The 26,363-nt window shown below is 57.8% G+C and overlaps 6 protein-coding genes across 6 annotated transcripts; all 6 read right to left on the bottom strand.

Annotated features, from left to right (window-relative positions):
- Positions 1 to 2,303: 2,303 nt before the first annotated feature.
- On the bottom strand, positions 2,304 to 3,620 carry JKF63_03907 (uncharacterized protein; the record flags this gene model as incomplete). The annotated part of the gene is made up of 1 exon (XM_067899904.1): positions 2,304 to 3,620. One exon carries the CDS (start codon positions 3,618 to 3,620, stop codon positions 2,304 to 2,306), a length of 1,317 nt encoding a protein of 438 aa, XP_067755110.1.
- A 36-nt stretch (positions 3,621 to 3,656) lies between these two features.
- JKF63_03908 (uncharacterized protein) lies at positions 3,657 to 5,312 on the bottom strand (the record flags this gene model as incomplete). Its single annotated transcript, XM_067899905.1, has 1 exon — positions 3,657 to 5,312. One exon carries the CDS (start codon positions 5,310 to 5,312, stop codon positions 3,657 to 3,659), a length of 1,656 nt encoding a protein of 551 aa, XP_067755111.1.
- Positions 5,313 to 11,331: 6,019 nt separating this feature from the next.
- On the bottom strand, positions 11,332 to 12,648 carry JKF63_03909 (uncharacterized protein; the record flags this gene model as incomplete). The annotated part of the gene is made up of 1 exon (XM_067899906.1): positions 11,332 to 12,648. One exon carries the CDS (start codon positions 12,646 to 12,648, stop codon positions 11,332 to 11,334), a length of 1,317 nt encoding a protein of 438 aa, XP_067755112.1.
- Positions 12,649 to 12,684: 36 nt separating this feature from the next.
- Positions 12,685 to 14,718, bottom strand: JKF63_03910 (uncharacterized protein; the record flags this gene model as incomplete). Its single annotated transcript, XM_067899907.1, has 1 exon — positions 12,685 to 14,718. The coding sequence occupies one exon, from the start codon at positions 14,716 to 14,718 to the stop codon at positions 12,685 to 12,687; it is 2,034 nt and encodes a 677-aa protein (XP_067755113.1).
- Positions 14,719 to 19,746: 5,028 nt separating this feature from the next.
- Positions 19,747 to 21,063, bottom strand: JKF63_03911 (uncharacterized protein; the record flags this gene model as incomplete). The annotated part of the gene is made up of 1 exon (XM_067899908.1): positions 19,747 to 21,063. One exon carries the CDS (start codon positions 21,061 to 21,063, stop codon positions 19,747 to 19,749), a length of 1,317 nt encoding a protein of 438 aa, XP_067755114.1.
- Positions 21,064 to 21,099: 36 nt separating this feature from the next.
- Positions 21,100 to 22,422, bottom strand: JKF63_03912 (uncharacterized protein; the record flags this gene model as incomplete). Its single annotated transcript, XM_067899909.1, has 1 exon — positions 21,100 to 22,422. One exon carries the CDS (start codon positions 22,420 to 22,422, stop codon positions 21,100 to 21,102), a length of 1,323 nt encoding a protein of 440 aa, XP_067755115.1.
- Between the last annotated feature and the right edge of the window lie 3,941 nt (positions 22,423 to 26,363).

A 26,363-nucleotide genomic window follows, 5' to 3' on the forward strand; every position in this document is an offset into this window, starting at 1 on the left:
ACGGCAGAGGCGTAGCGGAGCGAGTCGATGTGCTTGGGAATAGCCATTGGCAGCATTACGCAGAGCCACACGATGATTGTGAGCACGCGGTTGCCATTCGTGGTGGCGAGAAATTGAATGGCGCTGTTGTCGGGATTCCGCTTCGCTGACTCGGCGAACATGGGATAGAGACAGTTGCCGACACTGATGACGTAGGCAACGCACCCTGCAAACGAGTGGAACCACCGAATGAAGGCGGCCCAGTAGGAGAAGGCGTACTTACCGTAGGGAAACAGGCCGCGTGCCATGCCCTCAAAGCTCTTGATGCGTGTACTCTGCGCCGCGAGTGCCAGGATGTACATGGAGAACACGGATAGGTATGTGATAATCACAAGGAGTATGATTGCAAGCACCAGGCCTGTTGAGTTCGTCGCCGCTGGCAGCCCGAGAATACCTGCACCGATGGACGCACTGGCCATGTTGCAGGCACCAGAGAGGATGCCACCAGGCGGAACAACGGTGTACACCGCTTCCAAGATACTGCTGCCCAGGTTGTCGAATACACCAACGCACCCGGCGCGAAGTGACTTTGAGGCAGACAGTTTCGGGCTGCCATGGCCAGAGCGGCGTTCATCACTCGCGGTAGGCTGAGTAAAGCCCCGCGGAGAGTGGGGGTTGACAGGCATGGCTGGTGTCGCGTGGCGTGATGTCGCAGGTGCTGTTCACGTGAGAAAACGAGGTTCGGACGTCCTATCTGCGGACAGGGACGAGTGTGCGTGTGTGCACGCGTGTGTGGGTGGCTTTGGGAGGGGGGGGGTCAAAACGATTACAGGAAAAAAGAGAAAATCTGAAAAACAGTTGCGTGTGGATTAAAGAGAGAAAGAACCCCGAAGAAGATATCTAAGCTCGTGTGGCAGTGAGTTTGGCGTGCTCGGCGGATGGAGGCGGTGTGTGTGTGTGTGTGTGTGTGGATTGGCGGAATCGATGGAGTGTCAGAGGTGATTGAGGGGAGAGGGGGGGGAACAGGCGAAGAGTGGGGGCGTAGAAGGTGAATACTTTCGATGCGCCATGCATGGCGGTACAAAAAACAGGACACATCCTCTCAACGATTGTCTGGTTTTTGCTGCGTAGGTTTGATGTGAAGATTTGTGAGACATGAGCCCATGAAAGGACACCATCGGCTTGCCTAAGAGGGGGAGGGCGATGAAGAGGCGGCTGCGAAAGCTGTCGAGCTATCCCTAGCGGAGACAGGCTCATACAGGTGTAGGGGAGGGGTGGTTGGTTGCTGATGTACCCCTCGCGAGGCTCTGTACGCGTTTCCTTATCCAAATGGTTTCCTCTTTCGTCTTTGCAGCGATGTCCGCTCAGAGTGGGCCATGGGGGGGGTATGCGGGTTATTCCGCAGTCCAGTTCTGCTCAGAAAAAAACAGAGAAACTCCGACCACACACACACACACACACAGATATCCAAATATACATATATATTTATGTATATATTTATTATAGTAATATTATACTTGTATATTTTCATATGTCTAAGGGGGAGAGAGAAAACGAGATCGGCTGGGAAGAAGATATTGAGATACACAAATGTATGTCCCTGCCTCCCATCGTTCAACCAAGTCATGGCCACGATGCCACAGGAGGTTTACTAGGAAGAAAAAAGACTTCAAACAAACTGCAGCAAAAAAGAGGTGTAGAGGTGGGGGGGTGGAGGGGGGGGGGCGAGGTGAAAAAACACAGAATAAAAATGTTTTTTCGGGGGAACAGAAAGCAAAAGGCGTTGGCCGGCGGAAATCGGGCACATGTCGAGTAGAGGGAGAGGCCATCGTTAACACCAGAGGAGAAAACATCGACTGTGAGTGATTTGTGCGTATATAAGAATACATTCATGACACGGGGGAGGGAGGTGGGGGGGGGGAAGAGAGAAGGGTATGGGGGGAGGCATGTACGCTAACGGCTGGCATGAGCTCAGCAGTAGGTACACTTGCACATGCCTAAAACAGAGGACTCCACGTTATGGGCGTAAAGTGAGCGTGTGTGTGTGTGTGTAAAAGATGTGCAGCACGTTTGTCTCTCGTTTTCATTTTTCAAACACGTGTGCGTGGGGTACAGTGCTCCACCTTGACCGAGGGTGGGAGCCCTCTTCTGCCACAGGACGATATCAGGGAAGCGTCGCACACACCAGAAAGAGCGGGGGTACCAGGGCAAAAAGAAGAAAGGAGAGAACGAAAGACGAACAGAGCACACGAGGGAGAAGAGAGGTGGTGGTGGTGGTGGTGTTGATGAGGGGGGGGGGGCGGCAGCGGCGGCTCTACGATACTTCAATCTTCGTCCTCTTCGCAGGCCAAGCCGCCCTCGCTGAGAAGTATCTTGACGATGTTTCGGACTTCCACCGCAGTTGGCCGCTCAGACGGTGTGTGGAGAAGGCAACTGCGCAGCGTTTTCCGTGCGAGCCCGCTATACTTCTCAGCAAACGCCGGCGTGTCAAAAACGTCCGCATTCGCCACTAAGCGCCCCTGCACGACCGCGTCGTAAAACGCCTGTCCCCCGTTTTGTATGAGTTCCAGCGACTCCTCGATGGCGCCGAATGGCTGTCCGTCTTTCTGTGTTGCCCATCTCCAGCAGGGGTGCTCAGTGAGTGCTTCTATAGCCACGAGTCCGTAGCAGAACACGTCGCACGGGGGTGTAGGGGGCGCGCCAGCGGCAATGGCAGGGCTCACGTAGTAGCCCCGATGAAACACGAAAGGATTGTGTTCGTCAGTGTACAGCCCAGCAAGGCGGCAGTGTCCATCGGAGTGTGCCATAATGGTGTCCAGGCTGATGTTGCCGTGTGCAATGTTATGTTCATGAAGGAGGGACAACGCGGACAGCAGCTGCAACCCAAACCGGTTGGCTGTCATTGCTGGGAGCCGAAGGTACCTGTTGCGCAAATCGCGCAGCGTGCCACCGGGGCTAAATTCCCAGATCAGCACCACGCCACCCTCGAGGGAGTGCGAGTAACCGATGAGCGACATAATGTTCGGATGGCGGAGGCTTTGGTGCTTGACGAGGGAGGCATCCATGAAGGCTTCCTGCGCCGGAGAAGGGCCGCAAACGGGCGTGGCGCTGCGCAGTGCATCTGACATAGGACCGGGTGGGGCCTCGCGAATCGCTTTGGCCACTACTGGATGCACGTCACGGAATGCGGAGAAGCTAGCGGATGCGATGTAGCCGGTGGAGCCGATGGCCATCCGCATGCCTTTCCAGACCGGGGTCGCCTCACCATCGCTGGTGTTATGGGGCAGGTGCCAGAAGTACCCCATATGGTCGCGAATCCATCTGGGCGCGGAGGGCAGCACGTAACGGAGTGTCTCGTGATTTTCCTGCAGGTGAACAACGCAGCGGTACAGGGCCTCTGGGTACCTCGAAGGTGCTTTAGAGTTCGGTGCGCTCAGTCGGGTTCGCCGCCGTTGTCGCCCGGCCGCGATGTTTTCCCCCTCTTCCCGTGGCGTCTCTTGTGCGATACGGGAGCGACTTCTTTTCAGAACGCCCTCGAGGTTCTCCTCACCAAGTACCTCATCGACACCAAGGGGGCTCGCGCAGGTCCTGGAAAGAGGTGACGTGATACCGAGCCGCACGCAGCGCTCGCACTCGCGCATCAGCCGCGCGGCCGGGCAGCACCTCGTGAAGCACAACTACAGCGCTGTCCAGCCCCGCGCGGCCGGTGCGCAGCACATCCACGGGGATCTGCCGCACGCCGTGATCCACCTTGCGCTGCACGTCGCGACCAAGCGCCACCTGCAGCGTCTGCTTGCCGCCGGCGGAGCAGTACTGGCCGTGGAGCGTGCCGTGAGCGCGGCAGGGGTGGGGAAGGGCCCGCTGTTGGCGGTGTTGGCCGCTTGAGCCGTTCTTTCAGCCACCGCGATGAGTCGCTGCTGACCTCGGAGCCAGTGAGGGTCCTGCTCTTCGTCCAGGCGTGGCGGTGGTGGTGGTGGGGGCGGCGACGGGGCAAGTGCGGTCGTGATTGAGGCGTTCGCGCGAATCGAAACATACACGACTGTCGACAGGTGCAGCGATAGCGGAGTTGCTTTGGGCTTTCTGCGTCTTCGACGGGGCAGTCGTGTAGATGCTCCCCGCTTAGCGGCATCCTCACTGTGGCTGGTCGTGCCGTCCATGATGCGCTGTCGAAGGCCCTCCGGAACGAAGGCGTCCACGTCGCGCAGCTGCTGCATCGTTTTGTTGTGCGCCTTAATGAGTGCCTCGACTTCGGCAAAGCGCACCAGCCTGGTGCCTCGCCCCGGGCGGTAGAGTTGCCGTTCACCGTGCTCGACGCTGGCCAGCAGACTCGCCTGCAGGCCACTGAGCGGTTTTGAGAAAGTGCGGTGAATGAGGCACCAAAAAACAGCGGTCAGGACGAGCACAGCGGCAGCCACAGTGCAGTTGCTGACGATGTCGATGCACGTGTGCGGTGGGGTGATATCCGCCTGACCGCTGACGTAGATGAGAGGCAACACGAGGCCCTTGGAGGTCATGTAGCTCCACGCAGTGACTGTTGCGGGTGCGCACTCGTACTGGAAGTCGACGGTGTACCTGTAGCCTTCGACTTGCAGTGCGGCGAGGTTGACGCGCTTAAGTGCAGCGCGCATCAGTGGGTCATGGATGTCACTGGACTTGAGGTAGGTTGTGTTGCTCTGGAGCAGCGGCGTGTAGATGACGGTATTGTGGGTGGTCGGCTGCCCCCAGTTGTTGGACATTATGAGGGGGTCGGCATGGGCAAGTGTGTGGTTGATGAAGAGTGCGATGCGGGCACCGGTAAGGCGCGCACCGTCCATCTCCTGCAGGAGCCTCGAGCCGTTGATGTGGAGGTGCACGTAGTCGGTAATGATGCCGTGGTTCCGATCGGGGAGGCTCCTGTCCACGATACAGGCTGGCGTGTTGAGGGCGAGCAGGTGTGGCAGATACGTTCCCACACGCCATATGTGGCGGCGGCCAATGTCGGAGATGTGACCGGTATCGCATTTACGGGCGATCCTGAGAATGGGAACGGCCTTCGTGTTTTCTTCTATGTAATGGGAGATGTTTTGTACGCTGTCAGGCCACTTTTTGGCCACGCGTAGCGGGCGGTGGAAGCGGAAGGTCTCCTTGTCGACGAAGTAGGTGGCATTGACGGAGTGGTTGTAGGACACGTATCCGGCAAAACGGTCCGTGGACGCATTGTCCGTGAATCCATGCATACAGTTGATGACCTCTCGGTGCTTGAGAGAGGCGATGGAGAGGGTGGAGATGAGCATTTGTTTATCGTAGGCCGTAAGGATGGAGCAGATCGTGGCGAGCGTGCTCTCGGACTGCATCGGGAGCGAGGAGCGTGCGGACAGTGAGGCGAGGTTAGCGCCCATGTAATACGCGACGCTGATCCTCTGATTCAGCCACTTGCCGATAACGTGCGCGTGCAGGTCGTGGAGTGTGTGCCACGACTCAAGTACAGCGTTGGAGACAAGGGTCTTTGTGATGACGGCGATGCCCACACCGACGCTGGCGAGAAGAGTGAAAAAGAGTACCGTCCAAAGGACATCAACCCGGCACACAAAGCTGCGCCACGTGGCGCGCTTTACGGTGCGAGGTGGACTCTGCTCGCACGCGTTCAGTGAGGGAAGGGCTTTTCTCGCGGGCCCTCACCGCTAGGCGCCCGCGTTGTGGCTGGCAGCGTGGCGCTGAGAAAGGACTCCATGTTACGCTGGACGCGCAAAGAGGGAGTTGCGTGGCAGGCTGAGGGAGCGGCTTGAAAAGAAGACAGCAGTGGCACCTGTTGCAGTCTTGATTGGAAAGGCCCGGTGTGAGGGGGTGGCAAAGAGAGGAAAGAGTGGGGAGGCAGGGAGTGACGGCGGACTAGAATGGGGGCTGGGGGAGGGAGCTGCAGCATGGAGGGCGAGACGGGATGCTTTAAGTAAAGCCGTGAACGAGGAGAGATGGGGTTGTCTTGCTCCGCAGTGGTGTGGTGGGCGTAGCGAGCAGACCCCGCACTCCCCAAAGAGTGCCTCGTGCACGTCTACACTTACGAGGTGGTTACACTCCATTAAGCTGCATGTCGCGTGTGCTTGTGTTCTCCCTCGGGTCGATGTGTATGTGAGTTGTGCGAGGCAACACAACTCATGACAGGGGTAGTGGTGATTGGTGTGGTGAAGGGCACTGTCAGCGCGGGTGGTCCATCCCGAGGAGGACTCGGTGTGCAAGAGAGAGCCATAGAGCCGTTGAGCGCACAAACATGGAGAGCACTAACACACAGCGGTGTCAATAAGGAAGAAACCACTGCAGACATACGCAGAGACGTGAGAATGCACAGCGGGTGGAGTGAGAAGAGGAGAAGGGGGGAGGAAGGGAGAGGGGGAGGGAGGGAACAAGGGAGTAGGGGAAAATACGCACAGCAAAGCAGGGGGGAGGGAGGGGGGAGGAAAATGCGGTGAGCGAAGAAGAAACAAACAGCAGACAAATACCGACAACAACAGCTGCAGTATCGCGGTAAACGACAAAAAACTAGAAAAAAACGGAGTTACGGCAATACCGCAGAAATATACACACACACACAACCGGCGGAACGAAGGCGACGAGCGGCTCTTCCAAGTTCGACCAGTGAAAAAGCAAGAAAGAGAGTGCCAGGAAGGGCGTGGGGCTCCTTCACAAAGTGAATCGTCTCACTGAGGTACCCGGCTGTTTGACACTCCCAAGGGACTGCCTTGAGTTGGGGTTCAGCGGGGGTGCGGGGGGGTGCGGGGGAGACAAAGGCTTGCGAGGGGCGGAGCAGACACCTCTGGCGCTCCTGCACCACGTGTTGGCCGTGGTTGAGGATCAGCAACAACGAATGCGTGTACTGCAGCCGCTTGGCCGGCTGCATGCTCGAAGAGAGAGGTTCATCACGCATGTTCCTGTGCACCTGCAAAAACAAGGCGCCCACAGACACTGCAGGGTCGTGCTCATGGACTGTGTCGGGCCGAAGCACGCACCGGGATGCCCCCGCCCCCCTCAACGAAGAGAGCACTGGCGGAGCAATCGAAGGCTCGCACACGCAATCACATGTACTCTCCGTGGGGATCCCTGCGCTTGTTACTCTCTCCAGAGCCACGCACAGCCAGAGAGCGCTACGAGCTCTTCGTGCCTTCTCTCTTGCTCCTGTTGGCACTCACGCTACAACGCGTGTTCTGCCGGCGCTCTCTTCTTGTGAAGACGAAGGCACACACACACACACACACACACACACAGAGATATACAGACACACATGCGGCGCCTAGATCGTTTGGTAAATAGTGCCGCCGGTGCCAAAGACGATGCTGAAAACGCCGCAGATCAGCAGCGCGTACGTGCTGAGGTACGTAAACCAGCCCACCTGCGCCACCGTGAAGTTGCCCGCGTACATGACGAAGAGTGCGGGGAACACAAAGGCGAGGAAGCCACCGCTGATCGCGCCAGCGAAGCCAAAGACGGTGTTGATGCTCGGGATGAACAGGCCGCAGAGCAGCGACGCGATCGAGAGGATGAGCACCACAATCAGGTGCTGCCACATTGGGATGTTGTCCACGTATGACGTGTCCTCAGCGGTATTGTCCACCTCGCGTGCGGGCGAATCCTCGACGGCAGGGCCGGCGGTCTCGCAGCCCTTATTATGTGTCGCCTCGGCCGCGTGACTCTCTCTCGACTCGTCGGCCGCGTTGGAGCGGAGGTCCACCTCAGGGCGGTTGCGGTAGCGGTGCTGGAAGCCGATGAGGTAGTAGGTGGAGTTGCGAACCGAAAGCGCGTACAGTGCGTAGGCGACACACAGCTTGATCATGACGGCGACGTAGGCGATCATAAACGCAGTGTTGTCCAGCGGGTTGAACATAAGCAGCAGCGACTTGCCCTCCAGTTTCTTGCTGCCGAAGTCGAAGTATCCGAACACGCACACCAGCGCATACAGCGTGCCGCACAGTAGCATGCCGATGGTCGCCGAGATCGTGTAGTTCTTTGTCGTGCGAATTTCAGGCCTGAAGTCCCAGAAGACTTCGTATGCGTTGATCTGGCAGACGTACGCAAACACAAATACGCCAACCGAAGAGACCACAGAGTTGCCGCTGCGGAACAGAAACACAGTGTTGTGCTCCAGCTGGCCATCGTTCGCCTGGTTGCCGGACAGCTCCACGTGCTTGGATGTTTCGGGCAGCCCGTTCCGGCAGCTGTGCACAACAACCATGATGACGAAGTACACCATAAACGACACCGCGGCAGCAGAGGCGTAGCGGAGCGAGTCGATGTGCTTGGGAATAGCCAATGGCAGCATTACGCAGAGCCACACGATGATTGTGAGCACGCGGTTGCCATTCGTGGTGGCGAGAAATCGAATGGCGCTGTTGTCGGGATTCCGCTTCGCTGACTCGGCGAACATGGGAAAGAAACAGTTGCCGACGCTGATTACGTAGGCGACGCAAGAAGCGAACGAGTGGAACCACCGAATGAAGGCGGCCCAGTAGGAGAAGGCGTACTTACCGTAGGGAAACAGGCCGCGTGCCATGCCCTCAAAGCTCTTGATGCCTGTACTCTGCGTCGCGAGTGCCAGGACGTACATGGAGAACACGGTCAAATACGTGATAATCACAAGGAGTATGATTGCAAGCACCAGGCCTGTTGAGTTCGTCGCCGCTGGCAGCCCGAGAATACCTGCTCCGATGGACGCACTGGCCATGTTGCAGGCACCAGAGAGGATGCCACCAGGCGGAACAACGGTGTGCACCGCTTTCATGATACTGTGGCCGATGCGGTCGAATACACCAACGCACCCGGCGCGAAGTGACTTTGAGGCAGACAGTTTCGGGCTGCCATAGCCAGAGCGGCGTTCATCACTCGCGGTAGGCTGAGTGAAGCCCCGCGGAGAGTGGGGGTTGACAGGCATGGCTGGTGTCGCGTGGCGTGATGTCGCAGGTGCTGTTCACGTGAGAAAACGAGGTTCGGACGTCCTATCTGCGGACAGGGACGAGTGTGCGTGTGTGCACGCGTGTGTGGGTGGCTTTGGGAGGGGGGGGGTGATCGAAACGATTACAGGAAAAGAGAGAAGCTAAAAACAGTTGCGTGTGAATTAAAAGGACAGAGAGAAACCCGAAGAAGATATCTAACCTCGTGTGGCAGTGAATTTGGCGTGCTCGGCGGATGGAGGCGGTGTGTGTGTGTGTGTGTTTGTGTGTGTGTGTGTGGATTGGCGGAATCGATGGAGTGTCAGAGGTGATTGAGGGGAGAGGGGGGGGGACCAGGCGAAGAGTGGGGGCGTAGAAGGTGAATACTTTCGATGCGCGATAGATGGCGGTACAAAAAACAGGACACATCTTCTCAACGATTGTCTGGTTTTTGCTGCGTAGGTTTGATGTGAAGATTTGTGAGACATGAGCCCATGAAAGGACACCATCGGCTTGCCGAAGAGGGGGGGGGAGGGCGATGAAGAGGCGGCTGCGAAAGCTGTCGAGCTATCCCTAGCGGAGACAGGCTCATACAGGTGTAGGGGAGGGGTGGTTGGTTGCTGATGTACCCCTCGCGAGGCTCTGTACGCGTTTCCTTATCCAAATGGTTTCCTCTTTCGTCTTTGCAGCGATGTCCGCTCAGAGTGGGCCATGGGGGGGGTATGCGGGTTATTCCGCAGTCCAGTTCTGCTCAGAAAAAAACAGAGAAACTCCGACCACACACACACACACACACAGATATCCAAATATACATATATATTTATGTATATATTTATTATAGTAATATTATATTTGTATATTTTCATATGTCTAAGGGGGAGAGAGAAAACGAGATCGGCTGGGAAGAAGATATTGAGATACACAAATGTATGTCCCTGCCTCCCATCGTTCAACCAAGTCATGGCCACGATGCCACAGAAGGTTTACTAGGAAGAAAAAAGACTTCAAACAAACTGCAGCAAAAAAGAGGAGTAGAGGTGGGGGGGGAGGGGGGGGGCGAGGTGAAAAAACACAGAATAAAAATGTTTTTTGGGGAACAGAAAGCAAAAGGCGTTGGCCGGCGGAAATCGGGCACATGTCGAGTAGAGGGAGAGGCCATCGTTAACACCAGAGGAGAAAACATCGACTGTGAGTGATTTGTGCGTATATAAGAATACATTCATGAGACGGGGGAGGGAGGTGGGGGGGGGGAAGAGAGAAGGGTATGGGGGGAGGCATGTACGCTAACGGCTGGCATGAGCTCAGCAGTAGGTACACTTGCACATGCCTAAAACAGAGGACTCCACGTTATGGGCGTAAAGTGAGCGTGTGTGTGTGTGTGTAAAAGATGTGCAGCACGTTTGTCTCTCGTTTTCATTTTTCAAACACGTGTGCGTGGGGTACAGTGCTCCACCTTGACCGAGGGTGGGAGCCCTCTTCTGCCACAGGACGATATCAGGGAAGCGTCGCACACACCAGAAAGAGCGGGAATACCAGGGCAAAAAGAAGAAAGGAGAGAACGAAAGACGAACAGAGCACACGAGGGAGAAGAGAGGCGGTGGTGGTGGTGGTGGGGGAACGCATACTGAACAGCGACAACGCGAGGCACCCCTTGAGAGAGCTCACGGTATGCGTATGGATGCCGACTAAAGACGTGTGGGACTGCAGAGAGGGGGTGGGTGGGTGTGAGAGCGAAAAGAGAAGGATGGAGCTACAAGGGGGGGGGGGAGGGGAGGGGACTAGTAATGAAATGTATGCAGCCCCCCTTCTTCCTTCGCTTTCCACCCACCCACCCGCCTCGTTCCCTCCCTCGCCTGCGTCCGAGAGCTCCACCTCTCCTCTGTGCTTCCTCCTCACATCTTTGTTATCGGCTTTCGACCTCAGCCGCCGCACGGAGAAGCCCAAGAATTCGTGCCTACCACCACCACCACCACCCTCGGAAAAAAAAAGAGAAACTGAAAATAATGATCAATCTTCAGATCAATCGCGAACCAACACGCAGACCGTCACCTTCCGATGGCTAGGAAATCAGGTCAGCACCCCCCCTTGTTTTTTGGTTGGTTGTGGCGGTGCCATCCACGCGGGAAACATCGTGTATTGAGCCGTGGATAACGGATATACGGTGGAGACGATGCATGGCGGTACACAGCGAGGGAGAGAGGGTGTCCCCGATAGGCGGGATGAGAAAGGCGTATTGCGAGTACACGGCACACGTAACATCTCGGATTGACCCGGCCATTGACATTTCCAAAGGAAAGGGGGGAGGGGGACAACACAACGCACAGGATCCGTCTGTTGTCAGAGGCCGCTCAACCAAAAGGGGGCGGGGGGATGTGGGCGTGGGGAGGGGGAAGAGACGAAGGGTGGTGGTGGTGGTGGTGTTGATGGGGGGGGGGGGCAGCGGCGGCTCTACGATACTTCAATCTTCGTCCTCTTCGCAGGCCAAGCCGCCCTCGCTGAGAAGTATCTTGACGATGTTTCGGACTTCCACCGCAGTTGGCCGCTCAGACGGTGTGTGGAGAAGGCAACTGCGCAGCGTTTTCCGTGCGAGCCCGCTATACTTCTCAGCAAACGCCGGCGTGTCAAAAACGTCCGCATTCGCCACTAAGCGCCCCTGCACGACCGCGTCGTAAAACGCCTGTCCCCCGTTTTGTATGAGTTCCAGCGACTCCTCGATGGCGCCGAATGGCTGTCCGTCTTTCTGTGTTGCCCATCTCCAGCAGGGGTGCTCAGTGAGTGCTTCTATAGCCACGAGTCCGTAGCAGAACACGTCGCACGGGGGTGTAGGGGGCGCGCCAGCGGCAATGGCAGGGCTCACGTAGTAGCCCCGATGAAACACGAAAGGATTGTGTTCGTCAGTGTACAGCCCAGCAAGGCGGCAGTGTCCATCGGAGTGTGCCATAATGGTGTCCAGGCTGATGTTGCCGTGTGCAATGTTATGTTCATGAAGGAGGGACAACGCGGACAGCAGCTGCAACCCAAACCGGTTGGCTGTCATTGCTGGGAGCCGAAGGTACCTGTTGCGCAAATCGCGCAGCGTGCCACCGGGGCTAAATTCCCAGATCAGCACCACGCCACCCTCGAGGGAGTGCGAGTAACCGATGAGCGACATAATGTTCGGATGGCGGAGGCTTTGGTGCTTGACGAGGGAGGCATCCATGAAGGCTTCCTGCGCCGGAGAAGGGCCGCAAACGGGCGTGGCGCTGCGCAGTGCATCTGACATAGGACCGGGTGGGGCCTCGCGAATCGCTTTGGCCACTACTGGATGCACGTCACGGAATGCGGAGAAGCTAGCGGATGCGATGTAGCCGGTGGAGCCGATGGCCATCCGCATGCCTTTCCAGACCGGGGTCGCCTCACCATCGCTGGTGTTATGGGGCAGGTGCCAGAAGTACCCCATATGGTCGCGAATCCATCTGGGCGCGGAGGGCAGCACGTATCGGAGTGTCTCGTGATTTTCCTGCAGGTGAACAACGCAGCGGTACAGGGCCTCTGGGTACCTCGAAGGTGCTTTAGAGTTCGGTGCGCTCAGTCGGGTTCGCCGCCGTTGTCGCCCGGCCGCGATGTTTTCCCCCTCTTCCCGTGGCGTCTCTTGTGCGATACGGGAACGACTTCTTTTCAGAACGCCCTCGAGGTTCTCCTCACCAAGTACCTCATCGACACCAAGGGGGCTCGCGCAGGTCCTGGAAAGAGGTGACGTGATACCGAGCCGCACGCAGCGCTCGCACTCGCGCATCAGCCGCGCGGCCGGGCAGCACCTCGTGAAGCACAACTACAGCGCTGTCCAGCCCCGCGCGGCCGGTGCGCAGCACATCCACGGGGATCTGCCGCACGCCGTGATCCACCTTGCGCTGCACGTCGCGACCAAGCGCCACCTGCAGCGTCTGCTTGCCGCCGGCGGAGCAGTACTGGCCGTGGAGCGTGCCGTGAGTGCGGCAGGGGTGGGGAAGGGCCCGCTGTTGGCGGTGTTGGCCGCTTGAGCCGTTCTTTCAGCCACCGCGATGAGTCGCTGCTGACCTCGGAGCCAGTGAGGGTCCTGCTCTTCGTCCAGGCGTGGCGGTGGTGGTGGTGGGGGCGGCGACGGGGCAAGTGCGGTCGTGATTGAGGCGTTCGCGCGAATCGAAACATACACGACTGTCGACAGGTGCAGCGATAGCGGAGTTGCTTTGGGCTTTCTGCGTCTTCGACGGGGCAGTCGTGTAGATGCTCCCCGCTTAGCGGCATCCTCACTGTGGCTGGTCGTGCCGTCCATGATGCGCTGTCGAAGGCCCTCCGGAACGAAGGCGTCCACGTCGCGCAGCTGCTGCATCGTTTTGTTGTGCGCCTTAATGAGTGCCTCGACTTCGGCAAAGCGCACCAGCCTGGTGCCTCGCCCCGGGCGGTAGAGTTGCCGTTCACCGTGCTCGACGCTGGCCAGCAGACTCGCCTGCAGGCCACTGAGCGGTTTTGAGAAAGTGCGGTGAATGAGGCACCAAAAAACAGCGGTCAGGACGAGCACAGCGGCAGCCACAGTGCAGTTGCTGACGATGTCGATGCACGTGTGCGGTGGGGTGATATCCGCCTGACCGCTGACGTAGATGAGAGGCAACACGAGGCCCTTGGAGGTCATGTAGCTCCACGCAGTGACTGTTGCGGGTGCGCACTCGTACTGGAAGTCGACGGTGTACCTGTAGCCTTCGACTTGCAGTGCGGCGAGGTTGACGCGCTTAAGTGCAGCGCGCATCAGTGGGTCATGGATGTCACTGGACTTGAGGTAGGTTGTGTTGCTCTGGAGCAGCGGCGTGTAGATGACGGTATTGTGGGTGGTCGGCTGCCCCCAGTTGTTGGACATTATGAGGGGGTCGGCATGGGCAAGTGTGTGGTTGATGAAGAGTGCGATGCGGGCACCGGTAAGGCGCGCACCGTCCATCTCCTGCAGGAGCCTCGAGCCGTTGATGTGGAGGTGCACGTAGTCGGTAATGATGCCGTGGTTCCGATCGGGGAGGCTCCTGTCCACGATACAGGCTGGCGTGTTGAGGGCGAGCAGGTGTGGCAGATACGTTCCCACACGCCATATGTGGCGGCGGCCAATGTCGGAGATGTGACCGGTATCGCATTTACGGGCGATCCTGAGAATGGGAACGGCCTTCGTGTTTTCTTCTATGTAATGGGAGATGTTTTGTACGCTGTCAGGCCACTTTTTGGCCACGCGTAGCGGGCGGTGGAAGCGGAAGGTATCCTTGTCGACGAAGTAGGTGGCATTGACGGAGTGGTTGTAGGACACGTATCCGGCAAAACGGTCCGTGGACGCATTGTCCGTGAATCCATGCATACAGTTGATGACCTCTCGGTGCTTGAGAGAGGCGATGGAGAGGGTGGAGATGAGCATTTGTTTATCGTAGGCCGTAAGGATGGAGCAGATCGTGGCGAGCGTGCTCTCGGACTGCATCGGGAGCGAGGAGCGTGCGGACAGTGAGGCGAGGTTAGCGCCCATGTAGTACGCGACGCTGATCCTCTGATTCAGCCACTTGCCGATAACGTGCGCGTGCAGGTCGTGGAGTGTGTGCCACGACTCAAGTACAGCGTTGGAGACAAGGGTCTTTGTGATGACGGCGATGCCCACACCGACGCTGGCGAGAAGAGTGAAAAAGAGTACCGTCCAAAGGACATCAACCCGGCACACAAAGCTGCGCCACGTGGCGCGCTTTACGGTGCGAGGTGGACTCTGCTCGCACGCGTTCAGTGAGGGAAGGGCTTTTTCTCGCGGGCCCTCACCGCTAGGCGCCCGCGTTGTGGCTGGCAGCGTGGCGCTGAGAAAGGACTCCATGTTACGCTGGACGCGAAAAGAGGGAGTTGCGTGGCAGGCTGAGGGAGCGGCTTGAAAAGAAGACAGCCGTGGCACCTGTTGCAGTCTTGATTGGAAATGCCCGGTGTGAGGGGGTGGCAAAGAGAGGAAAGAGTGGGGAGGCAGGGAGTGACGGCGGACTAGAATGGGGGCTGGGGGAGGGAGCTGCAGCATGGAGGGCGAGACGGGATGCTTTAAGTAAAGCCGTGAACGAGGAGAGATGGGGTTGTCTTGCTCCGCAGTGGTGTGGTGGGCGTAGCGAGCAGACCCCGCACTCCCCAAAGAGTGCCTCGTGCACGTCTACACTTACGAGGTGGTTACACTCCATTAAGCTGTATGTCGCGTGTGCTTGTGTTCTCCCTCGGGTCGATGTGTATGTGAGTTGTGCGAGGCAACACAACTCATGACAGGGGTAGTGGTGATTGGTGTGGTGAAGGGCGCTGTCAGTGCGGGAGGTCCATCCCGAGGAGAACTCGGTGTGCAAGAGAGAGCCATAGAGCCGTTGAGCGGACAAACACGGAGAGCACTAACACACAGCGGGTGGAGTGAGGGGAGGGGAGAACGGGAAGGGAAGGGAGAGGAAGGGAGAGAACGTGGGAGAGGGGAAGGGAGGGAACGAGGGAGAGGGGGAGGGGAGGGCAGAAGGGGAAGGGAGAGGGAGGGAGGGAACGAGGGAGAGGGGGAGGGAGGGAACGAGGGAGAAAAGACGCACAGCAAAGCAAGGGGGAGGGAGGGGGGAGGAAAATGCGGTGATCGGAGGAGAAACAAACAGCAGACGAATACCGACAACAAGAGCTGCAGTATGGCGATAAAACACAAATAATAAAAAAAGACACGAAGTTACAGCAATACCAGATACAAACACACGCACACACACACACACATGCGGCGCCTAGATCGTTTGGTAAATAGTGCCGCCGGTGCCAAAGACGATGCTGAAAACGCCGCAGATCAGCAGCGCGTACGTGTTCAGGTACGTAAACCAGCCCACCTGCGCCACTGTGAAGTTGCCCGCGTACATGACGAAGAGTGCGGGGAACACAAAGGCGAGGAAGCCACCGCTGACCGCGCCAGCGAAGCCAAAGACGGTGTTGATGCTCGGGATGAACAGGCCGCAGAGCAGCGACGCGATCGAGAGGATGAGCACCACAATCAGGTGCTGCCACATTGGGATGTTGTCCACGTACGACGTGTCCTCAGCGGTATTGTCCACCTCGCGTGCGGGTGATTCCTCGACGGCAGGGCCGGCGGTCTCGCAGCCCTTATGTGTCGCCTCGGCCGCGTGAGTCTCTCTCGACTCGTCGGCCGCGTTGGAATGGGCGTCCACCTCAGGCCGGTTGCGGTAGCGGTGCTGGAAGCCGATCAGGTAGTAGGTGGAGTTACGTACCGCAATTGAGAGCAGCGCGTAGGCGACACACAGCTTGATCATGACGGCGACGTAGGCGATCATGAACGCAGTGTTGTCCAGCGGGTTGAACATAAGCAGCAGCGACTTGCCCTCCAGTTTCTTGCTGCCGAAGTCGAAGTATCCGAACACGCACACCATCGCATACAGCGTGCCGCACAGTAGCATGCCGATGGTCGCCGAGATCGTGTAGTTCTTTGTCGTGCGAATTTCAGGCCTGAAGTCCCAGAAGACTTCGTATGCGTTGATCTGGCAGACGTACGCAAACACAAATACGCCAACAGAAGAGACCACAGAGTTGCCGCTGCGGAACAGAAACACAGTGTTGTGCTCCAGCTGGCCATCGTTCGCCTGGTTGCCGGACAGCTCCACGTGCTTGGATGTTTCGGGCAGCCCGTTCCGGCAGCTGTGCACAACAACCATGATGACGAAGTACACCATAAACGACACCGCGGCAGCAGAGGCGTAGCGGAGCGAGTCGATGTGCTTGGGAATAGCCATTGGCAGCATTACGCACAGCCACACGATGATCGTGAGCACGCGGTTGCCATTCGTGGTGGCGAGAAATTGAATGGCGCTGTTGTCGGGATTCCGCTTCGCTGACTCGGCGAACATGGGATAGAGACAGTTGCCGACGCTGATGACGTAGGCAACGCACCCTGCGAACGACTGGAAGCCCCGAATGAAGGCGGCCCAGTAGGAGAAGGCGTACTTACCGTAGGGAAACAGGCCGCGTGCCATGCCCTCAAAGCTCTTGATGCGTGTACTCTGCGCCGCGAGCGCCAGGATGTACATGGAGAACACGGATAGGTACGTGATAATCACAAGGAGTATGATTGCGAGCACCAGGCCTGTTGAGTTCGTCGCCGCTGGCAGCCCGAGAATACCTGCTCCGATGGACGCACTGGCCATGTTGCAGGCACCAGAGAGGATGCCACCAGGCGGAACAACGGTGTGCACCGCTTTCATGATACTGTGGCCGATGCGGTCGAATACACCAACGCACCCGGCGCGAAGTGACTTTGAGGCAGACAGTTTCGGGCTGCCATGGCCAGAGCGGCGTTCATCACTCGCGGTAGGCTGAGTGAAGCCCCGCGGAGAGTGGGGGTTGACAGGCATGGCTGGTGTCGCGTGGCGTGATGTCGCAAGTGCTGTTCACGTGAGAAAACGAGGTTCGGACGTCCTATCTGCGGACAGGGACGAGTGTGCGTGTGTGCAGGCGTGTGTGGGTGGCTTTGGGAGGGGGGGATCGAAACGTTTGCAGGAAAACAGAGAAAATCTGAAAAACAAATGCGTTTTGATTGAAAAAAAAGAGAAGCCCCAAAAACAGTTGCGTGTGGATTAAAGAGAGAGAGAACCCCGAAGAAGATATCTAAGCTCGTGTGGCAGTGAGTTTGGCGTGCTCGGCGGATGGAGGCGGTGTGTGTGTGTGTGTGTGTGGATTGGCGGAATCGATGGAGTGTCAGAGGTGATTGAGGGGAGAGGGGGGGGACCAGGCGAAGAGTGGGGGCGTAGAAGGTGAATACTTTCGATGCGCCATGGATGGCGGTACAAAAAACAGGACACATCCTCTCAACGATTGTCGGGTTTTTGCTGCGTAGGTTTGATGTGAAGATTCGTGAGACATGAGCCCATGAAAGGACACCATCGGCTTGCCTAAGAGGGGGGAGGGGAGGGCGATGAAGAGGCGGCTGCGAAGGCTGTCGAGCTATCCCTAGCGGAGACAGGCTCATACAGGTGTAGGGGAGGGGTGGTTGGTTGCTGATGTACCCCTCGCGAGGCTCTGTACGCGTTTCCTTATCCGAATGGTTTCCTCTTTCGTCTTTGCAGCGATGTCCGCTCAGAGTGGGCCATGGGGGGGGTATGCGGGTTATTCCGCAGTCCAGTTCTGCTCAGAAAAAAACAGAGAAACTCCGACCACACACACACACACACAGATATCCAAATATACATATATATTTATGTATATATTTATTATAGTAATATTATACTTGTATATTTTCATATGTCTAAGGGGAGAGAGAAAACGAGATCGGCTGGGAAGAAGATATTGAGATACACAAATGTATGTCCCTGCCTCCCATCGTTTAACCAAGTCATGGCCACGATGCCACAGGAGGTTTACTAGGAAGAAAAAAGACTTCAAACAAACTGCAGAAAGAAAGAGGAGGAGAGGTGGTGGGGGGGAGGGGGAGAGGGGGGGGGGGCGAGGTGAAAAAACACAGAATAAAAATGTTTTTGGGGGAACAGAAAGAAAAAGGCGTTGGCCGGCGGAAATCGGGCACATGTCGAGTAGAGGGAGAGGCCATCGTTAACACCAGAGGAGAAAACATCGACTGTGAGTGATTTGTGCGTATATAAGAATACATTCATGACACGGGGGAGGGAGGTGGGGGGGGGGGAAGAGAGAAGGGTATGGGGGGAGGCATGTACGCTAACGGCTGGCATGAGCTCAGCAGTAGGTACACTTGCACATGCCTAAAACAGAGGACTCCACGTTGTGGGCGTAAAGTGAGCGTGTGTGTGTGTGTGTGTGTAAAAGATGTGCAGCACGTTTGTCTCTCGTTTTCATTTTTCAAACACGTGTGCGTGGGGTAGAGTGCTCCACCTTGACCGAGGGTGGGAGCCCTCTTCTGCCACAGGACGATATCAGGGAAGCGTCGCACACACCAGAAAGAGCGGGGGTACCAGGGCAAAAAGAAGAAAGGAGAGAACGAAAGACGAACAGAGCACACGAGGGAGAAGAGAGGCGGTGGTGGTGGTGGTGGGGGAACGCATACTGAACAGCGACAACGCGAGGCACCCCTTGAGAGAGCTCACGGTATGCGTATGGATGCCGACTAAAGACGTGTGGGACTGCAGAGAGGGGGTGGGTGGGTGTGAGAGCGAAAAGAGAAGGATGGAGCTACAAGGGGGGGGGGAGGGGACTAGTAATGAAATGTATGCAGCCCCCCTTCTTCCTTCGCTTTCCACCCACCCACCCGCCTCGTTCCCTCCCTCGCCTGCGTCCGAGAGCTCCACCTCTCCTCTGTGCTTCCTCCTCACATCTTTGTTATCGGCTTTCGACCTCAGCCGCCGCACGGAGAAGCCCAAGAATTCGTGCCTACCACCACCACCACCACCCTCGGAAAAAAAAAGAGAAACTGAAAATAATGATCAATCTTCAGATCAATCGCGAACCAACACGCAGACCGTCACCTTCCGATGGCTAGGAAATCAGGTCAGCACCCCCCCTTGTTTTTTGGTTGGTTGTGGCGGTGCCATCCACGCGGGAAACATCGTGTATTGAGCCGTGGATAACGGATATACGGTGGAGACGATGCATGGCGGTACACAGCGAGGGAGAGAGGGTGTCCCCGATAGGCGGGATGAGAAAGGCGTATTGCGAGTACACGGCACACGTAACATCTCGGATTGACCCGGCCATTGACATTTCCAAAGGAAAGGGGGGAGGGGGACAACACAACGCACAGGATCCGTCTGTTGTCAGAGGCCGCTCAACCAAAAGGGGGCGGGGTGACGTGGGCGTGGGGAGGGGGAAGAGACGAAGGGTGGTGGTGGTGGTGGTGTTGATGGGGGGGGGGCAGCGGCGGCTCTACGATATTTCAATCTTCGTCCTCTTCGCAGGCCAAGCCGCCCTCGCTGAGAAGTATCTTGACGATGTTTCGGACTTCCACCGCAGTTGGCCGCTCAGACGGTGTGTGGAGAAGGCAACTGCGCAGCGTTTTCCGTGCGAGCCCGCTATACTTCTCAGCAAACGCCGGCGTGTCAAAAACGTCCGCATTCGCCACTAAGCGCCCCTGCACGACCGCGTCGTAAAACGCCTGTCCCCCGTTTTGTATGAGTTCCAGCGACTCCTCGATGGCGCCGAATGGCTGTCCGTCTTTCTGTGTTGCCCATCTCCAGCAGGGGTGCTCAGTGAGTGCTTCTATAGCCACGAGTCCGTAGCAGAACACGTCGCACGGGGGTGTAGGGGGCGCGCCAGCGGCAATGGCAGGGCTCACGTAGTAGCCCCGATGAAACACGAAAGGATTGTGTTCGTCAGTGTACAGCCCAGCAAGGCGGCAGTGTCCATCGGAGTGTGCCATAATGGTGTCCAGGCTGATGTTGCCGTGTGCAAGGTTATGCTCATGAAGGAGGGACAACGCGGACAGCAGCTGCAACCCAAACCGGTTGGCTGTCATTGCTGGGAGCCGAAGGTACCTGTTGCGCAAATCGCGCAGCGTGCCACCGGGGCTAAATTCCCAGATCAGCACCACGCCACCCTCGAGGGAGTGCGAGTAACCGATGAGCGACATAATGTTCGGATGGCGGAGGCTTTGGTGCTTGACGAGGGAGGCATCCATGAAGGCTTCCTGCGCCGGAGAAGGGCCGCAAACGGGCGTGGCGCTGCGCAGTGCATCTGACATAGGACCGGGTGGGGCCTCGCGAATCGCTTTGGCCACTACTGGATGCACGTCACGGAATGCGGAGAAGCTAGCGGATGCGATGTAGCCGGTGGAGCCGATGGCCATCCGCATGCCTTTCCAGACCGGGGTCGCCTCACCATCGCTGGTGTTATGGGGCAGGTGCCAGAAGTACCCCATATGGTCGCGAATCCATCTGGGCGCGGAGGGCAGCACGTATCGGAGTGTCTCGTGATTTTCCTGCAGGTGAACAACGCAGCGGTACAGGGCCTCTGGGTACCTCGAAGGTGCTTTAGAGTTCGGTGCGCTCAGTCGGGTTCGCCGCCGTTGTCGCCCGGCCGCGATGTTTTCCCCCTCTTCCCGTGGCGTCTCTTGTGCGATACGGGAACGACTTCTTTTCAGAACGCCCTCGAGGTTCTCCTCACCAAGTACCTCATCGACACCAAGGGGGCTCGCGCAGGTCCTGGAAAGAGGTGACGTGATACCGAGCCGCACGCAGCGCTCGCACTCGCGCATCAGCCGCGCGGCCGGGCAGCACCTCGTGAAGCACAACTACAGCGCTGTCCAGCCCCGCGCGGCCGGTGCGCAGCACATCCACGGGGATCTGCCGCACGCCGTGATCCACCTTGCGCTGCACGTCGCGACCAAGCGCCACCTGCAGCGTCTGCTTGCCGCCGGCGGAGCAGTACTGGCCGTGGAGCGTGCCGTGAGCGCGGCAGGGGTGGGGAAGGGCCCGCTGTTGGCGGTGTTGGCCGCTTGAGCCGTTCTTTCAGCCACCGCGATGAGTCGCTGCTGACCTCGGAGCCAGTGAGGGTCCTGCTCTTCGTCCAGGCGTGGCGGTGGTGGTGGTGGGGGCGGCGACGGGGCAAGTGCGGTCGTGATTGAGGCGTTCGCGCGAATCGAAACATACACGACTGTCGACAGGTGCAGCGATAGCGGAGTTGCTTTGGGCTTTCTGCGTCTTCGACGGGGCAGTCGTGTAGATGCTCCCCGCTTAGCGGCATCCTCACTGTGGCTGGTCGTGCCGTCCATGATGCGCTGTCGAAGGCCCTCCGGAACGAAGGCGTCCACGTCGCGCAGCTGCTGCATCGTTTTGTTGTGCGCCTTAATGAGTGCCTCGACTTCGGCAAAGCGCACCAGCCTGGTGCCTCGCCCCGGGCGGTAGAGTTGCCGTTCACCGTGCTCGACGCTGGCCAGCAGACTCGCCTGCAGGCCACTGAGCGGTTTTGAGAAAGTGCGGTGAATGAGGCACCAAAAAACAGCGGTCAGGACGAGCACAGCGGCAGCCACAGTGCAGTTGCTGACGATGTCGATGCACGTGTGCGGTGGGGTGATATCCGCCTGACCGCTGACGTAGATGAGAGGCAACACGAGGCCCTTGGAGGTCATGTAGCTCCACGCAGTGACTGTTGCGGGTGCGCACTCGTACTGGAAGTCGACGGTGTACCTGTAGCCTTCGACTTGCAGTGCGGCGAGGTTGACGCGCTTAAGTGCAGCGCGCATCAGTGGGTCATGGATGTCACTGGACTTGAGGTAGGTTGTGTTGCTCTGGAGCAGCGGCGTGTAGATGACGGTATTGTGGGTGGTCGGCTGCCCCCAGTTGTTGGACATTATGAGGGGGTCGGCATGGGCAAGTGTGTGGTTGATGAAGAGTGCGATGCGGGCACCGGTAAGGCGCGCACCGTCCATCTCCTGCAGGAGCCTCGAGCCGTTGATGTGGAGGTGCACGTAGTCGGTAATGGTGCCGTGGTTCCGATCGGGAGGCTCCTGTCCACGATACAGGCTGGCGTGTTGAGGGCGAGCAGGTGTGGCAGATACGTTCCCACACGCCATATGTGGCGGCGGCCAATGTCGGAGATGTGACCGGTATCGCATTTACGGGCGATCCTGAGAATGGGAACGGCCTTCGTGTTTTCTTCTATGTAATGGGAGATGTTTTGTACGCTGTCAGGCCACTTTTTGGCCACGCGTAGCGGGCGGTGGAAGCGGAAGGTATCCTTGTCGACGAAGTAGGTGGCATTGACGGAGTGGTTGTAGGACACGTATCCGGCAAAACGGTCCGTGGACGCATTGTCCGTGAATCCATGCATACAGTTGATGACCTCTCGGTGCTTGAGAGAGGCGATGGAGAGGGTGGAGATGAGCATTTGTTTATCGTAGGCCGTAAGGATGGAGCAGATCGTGGCGAGCGTGCTCTCGGACTGCATCGGGAGCGAGGAGCGTGCGGACAGTGAGGCGAGGTTAGCGCCCATGTAATACGCGACGCTGATCCTCTGATTCAGCCACTTGCCGATAACGTGCGCGTGCAGGTCGTGGAGTGTGTGCCACGACTCAAGTACAGCGTTGGAGACAAGGGTCTTTGTGATGACGGCGATGCCCACACCGACGCTGGCGAGAAGAGTGAAAAAGAGTACCGTCCAAAGGACATCAACCCGGCACACAAAGCTGCGCCACGTGGCGCGCTTTACGGTGCGAGGCGGACTCTGCTCGCACGCGTTCAGTGAGGAAGGGCTTTTTCTCGCGGGCCCTCACCGCTAGGCGCCCGCGTTGTGGCTGGCAGCGTGGCGCTGAGAAAGGACTCCATGTTACGCTGGACGCGAAAAGAGGGAGTTGCGTGGCAGGCTGAGGGAGCGGCTTGAAAAGAAGACAGCCGTGGCACCTGTTGCAGTCTTGATTGGAAAGGCCCGGTGTGAGGGGGTGGCAAAGAGAGGAAAGAGTGGGGAGGCAGGGAGTGACGGCGGACTAGAATGGGGGCTGGGGGAGGGAGCTGCAGCATGGAGGGCGAGACGGGATGCTTTAAGTAAAGCCGTGAACGAGGAGAGATGGGGTTGTCTTGCTCCGCAGTGGTGTGGTGGGCGTAGCGAGCAGACCCCGCACTCCCCAAAGAGTGCCTCGTGCACGTCTACACTTACGAGGTGGTTACACTCCATTGAGCTGCATGTCGCGTGTGCTTGTGTTCTCCCTCGGGTCAATGTGTATGTGAGTTGTGCGAGGCAACGCAACTCATGACAGGGGTAGTGGTGATTGGTGTGGTGAAGGGCGCTGTCAGCGCGGGAGGTCCATCCCGAGGAGAACTCGGTGTGCAAGAGAGAGCCATAGAGCCGTTGAGCGGACAAACACGGAAAGCACTAACACACAGCGGTGTCAATAAGGAAGAAACCACTGCAGACATACGCAGAGACGTGAGGATGCACAGCGGGTGGAGTGAGAAGAGGGTAAGGAAGAGGAAGGGAGGGAACAAGGGAGTAGGGGAAAATACGCACAGCAAAGCAGGGGGGAGGGAGGGGGGAGGAAAATGCGGTGATCGAAGGAGAAACAAACAGCAGACAAATACCGACAACAAGAGCTGCAGTATCGCGGTAAAACACAAATAATAAAGAAAGACACGAAGTTACAGCAATACCAGATACAAACACACACACACACACACATATATATATATACACATGCGGCGCCTAGATCGTTTGGTAAATAGTGCCGCCGGTGCCAAAGACGATGCCGCAAACGCCGCAGATCAGCAGCGCGTACGTGCTGAGGTACGTAAACCAGCCCACCTGCGCCACTGTGAAGTTGCCTGCGTACATGACGAAGAGTGCGGGGAACACAAAGGCGAGGAAGCCACCGGTGACCGCGCCAGCGAAGCCAAAGACGGTGTTGATGCTCGGGATGAACAGGCCGCAGAGCAGCGACGCGATCGAGAGGATGAGCACCACAAGCAGGTGCTGCCACATCGGGATGTTGTCCACGTACGACGTGTCCTCAGCGGTATTGTCCACCTTGCCTGCGGGCGAATCCTCGACGGCAGGGCCGGCGGTCTCGCAGCCCTTATGTGTCGCCTCGGCCGCGTGAGTCTCTCTCGACTCGTCGGCCGCGTTGGAGCGGAGGTCCACCTCAGGCCGGTTGCGGTAGCGGTGCTGGAAGCCGATCAGGTAGTAGGTGGAGTTGCGTACCGCAATCGAGTTTAGCGCGTAGGCGACACACAGCTTGATCATGACGGCGACGTAGGCGATCATGAACGCAGTGTTGTCCAGCGGGTTGAACATAAGCAGCAGCGACTTGCCCTCCAGTTTCTTGCTGCCGAAGTCGAAGTATCCGAACACGCACACCAGCGCATACAGCGTGCCGCACAGTAGCATGCCGATGGTCGCCGACATCGTGTAGTTCTTTGTCGTGCGAATTTCAGGCCTGAAGTCCCAGAAGACTTCGTATGCGTTGATCTGGCAGACGTACGCAAACACAAATACGCCAACCGAAGAGACCACAGAGTTGCCGCTGCGGAACAGAAACACAGTGTTGTGCTCCAGCTGGCCATCGTTCGCCTGGTTGCCGGACAGCTCCACGTGCTTGGATGTTTCGGGCAGCCCGTTCCGGCAGCTGTGCACAACAACCATGATGACGAAGTACACCATAAACGACACCGCGGCGGCAGAGGCGTAGCGGAGCGAGTCGATGTGCTTGGGAATAGCCATTGGCAGCATTACGCACAGCCACACGATGATCGTGAGCACGCGGTTGCCATTCGTGGTGGCGAGAAATTGAATGGCGCTGTTGTCGGGATTCCGCTTCGCTGACTCGGCGAACATGGGATAGAGACAGTTGCCGACGCTGATGACGTAGGCAACACACCCTGCGAATGACTGGAAGCCCCGAACGAAGGTGGCCCAGTAGGAGAAGGCGTACTTACCGTAGGGAAACAGGCCGCGTGCCATGCCCTCAAAGCTCTTGATGCGTGTACTCTGCGCCGCGAGTGCCAGGATGTACATCGAGAACACGGTCAAATACGTGATAATCACAAGGAGTATGATTGCAAGCACCAGGCCTGCTGAGTTCGTCGCCGCTGGCAGCCCGAGAATACCTGCTCCGATGGACGCACTGGCCATGTTGCAGGCACCGGAGAGGATGCCACCAGGCGGAACAACGGTGTGCACCGCTTTCATGATACTGCTGCCCAGGTTGTCGAATACACCAGCGCACCCGGCGCGAAGTGACTTTGAGGCAGACAGTTTCGGGCTGCCATGGCCAGAGCGGCGTTCATCACTCGCGGTAGGCTGAGTGAAGCCCCGCGGAGAGTGGGGGTTGACAGGCATGGCTGGTGTCGCGTGGCGTGATGTCGCAGGTGCTGTTCACGTGAGAAAACGAGGTTCGGACGTCCTATCTGCGGACAGGGACGAGTGTGCGTGTGTGCACGCGTGTGTGGGTGGCTTTGGGAGGGGGGGGGGGGATCGAAACGATTACAGGAAAAGAGAGAGAATCTGAAAAACAAATGCGTTTTGATTGAAAAAAAAGAGAAGCCCAAAAACAGTTGCGTGTGTATATAAAAAAGAGAGAGAACCCCGAAGAAGATATCTAACCTCGTGTGGCAGTGAATTTGGCGTGCTCGGCGGTGTGTGTGTGTGTGTGTGTGTGTGTGTGTGTAGATTGGCGGAATCGATGGAGTGTCAGAGGTGATTGAGGGGAGAGGGGGGGGACCAGGCGAAGAGTGGGGGCGTAGAAGGTGAATACTTTCGATGCGCCATGGATGGCGGTACAAAAAACAGGACACATCTTCTCAACGATTGTCTGGTTTTTGCTGCGTAGGTTTGATGTGAAGATTCGTGAGACATGAGCCCATGAAAGGACACCATCGGCTTGCCGAAGAGGTGGGAGGGGAGGGGAGGGCGATGAAGAGGCGGCTGCGAAAGCTGTCGAGCTATCCCTAGCGGAGACAGGCTCATACAGGTGTAGGGGGTTGGTTGGTTGGTTGGTTGGTTGTTGATGTACCCCTCGCGAGGCTCTGTACGCGTTTCCTTATCCGAATGGTTTCCTCTTTCGTCTTT

The sequence above is a fragment of the Porcisia hertigi genome, chromosome 31, assembly GCF_017918235.1.
Source record: "Porcisia hertigi strain C119 chromosome 31, whole genome shotgun sequence".
Classification (NCBI taxonomy): domain Eukaryota; phylum Euglenozoa; class Kinetoplastea; order Trypanosomatida; family Trypanosomatidae; genus Porcisia; species Porcisia hertigi.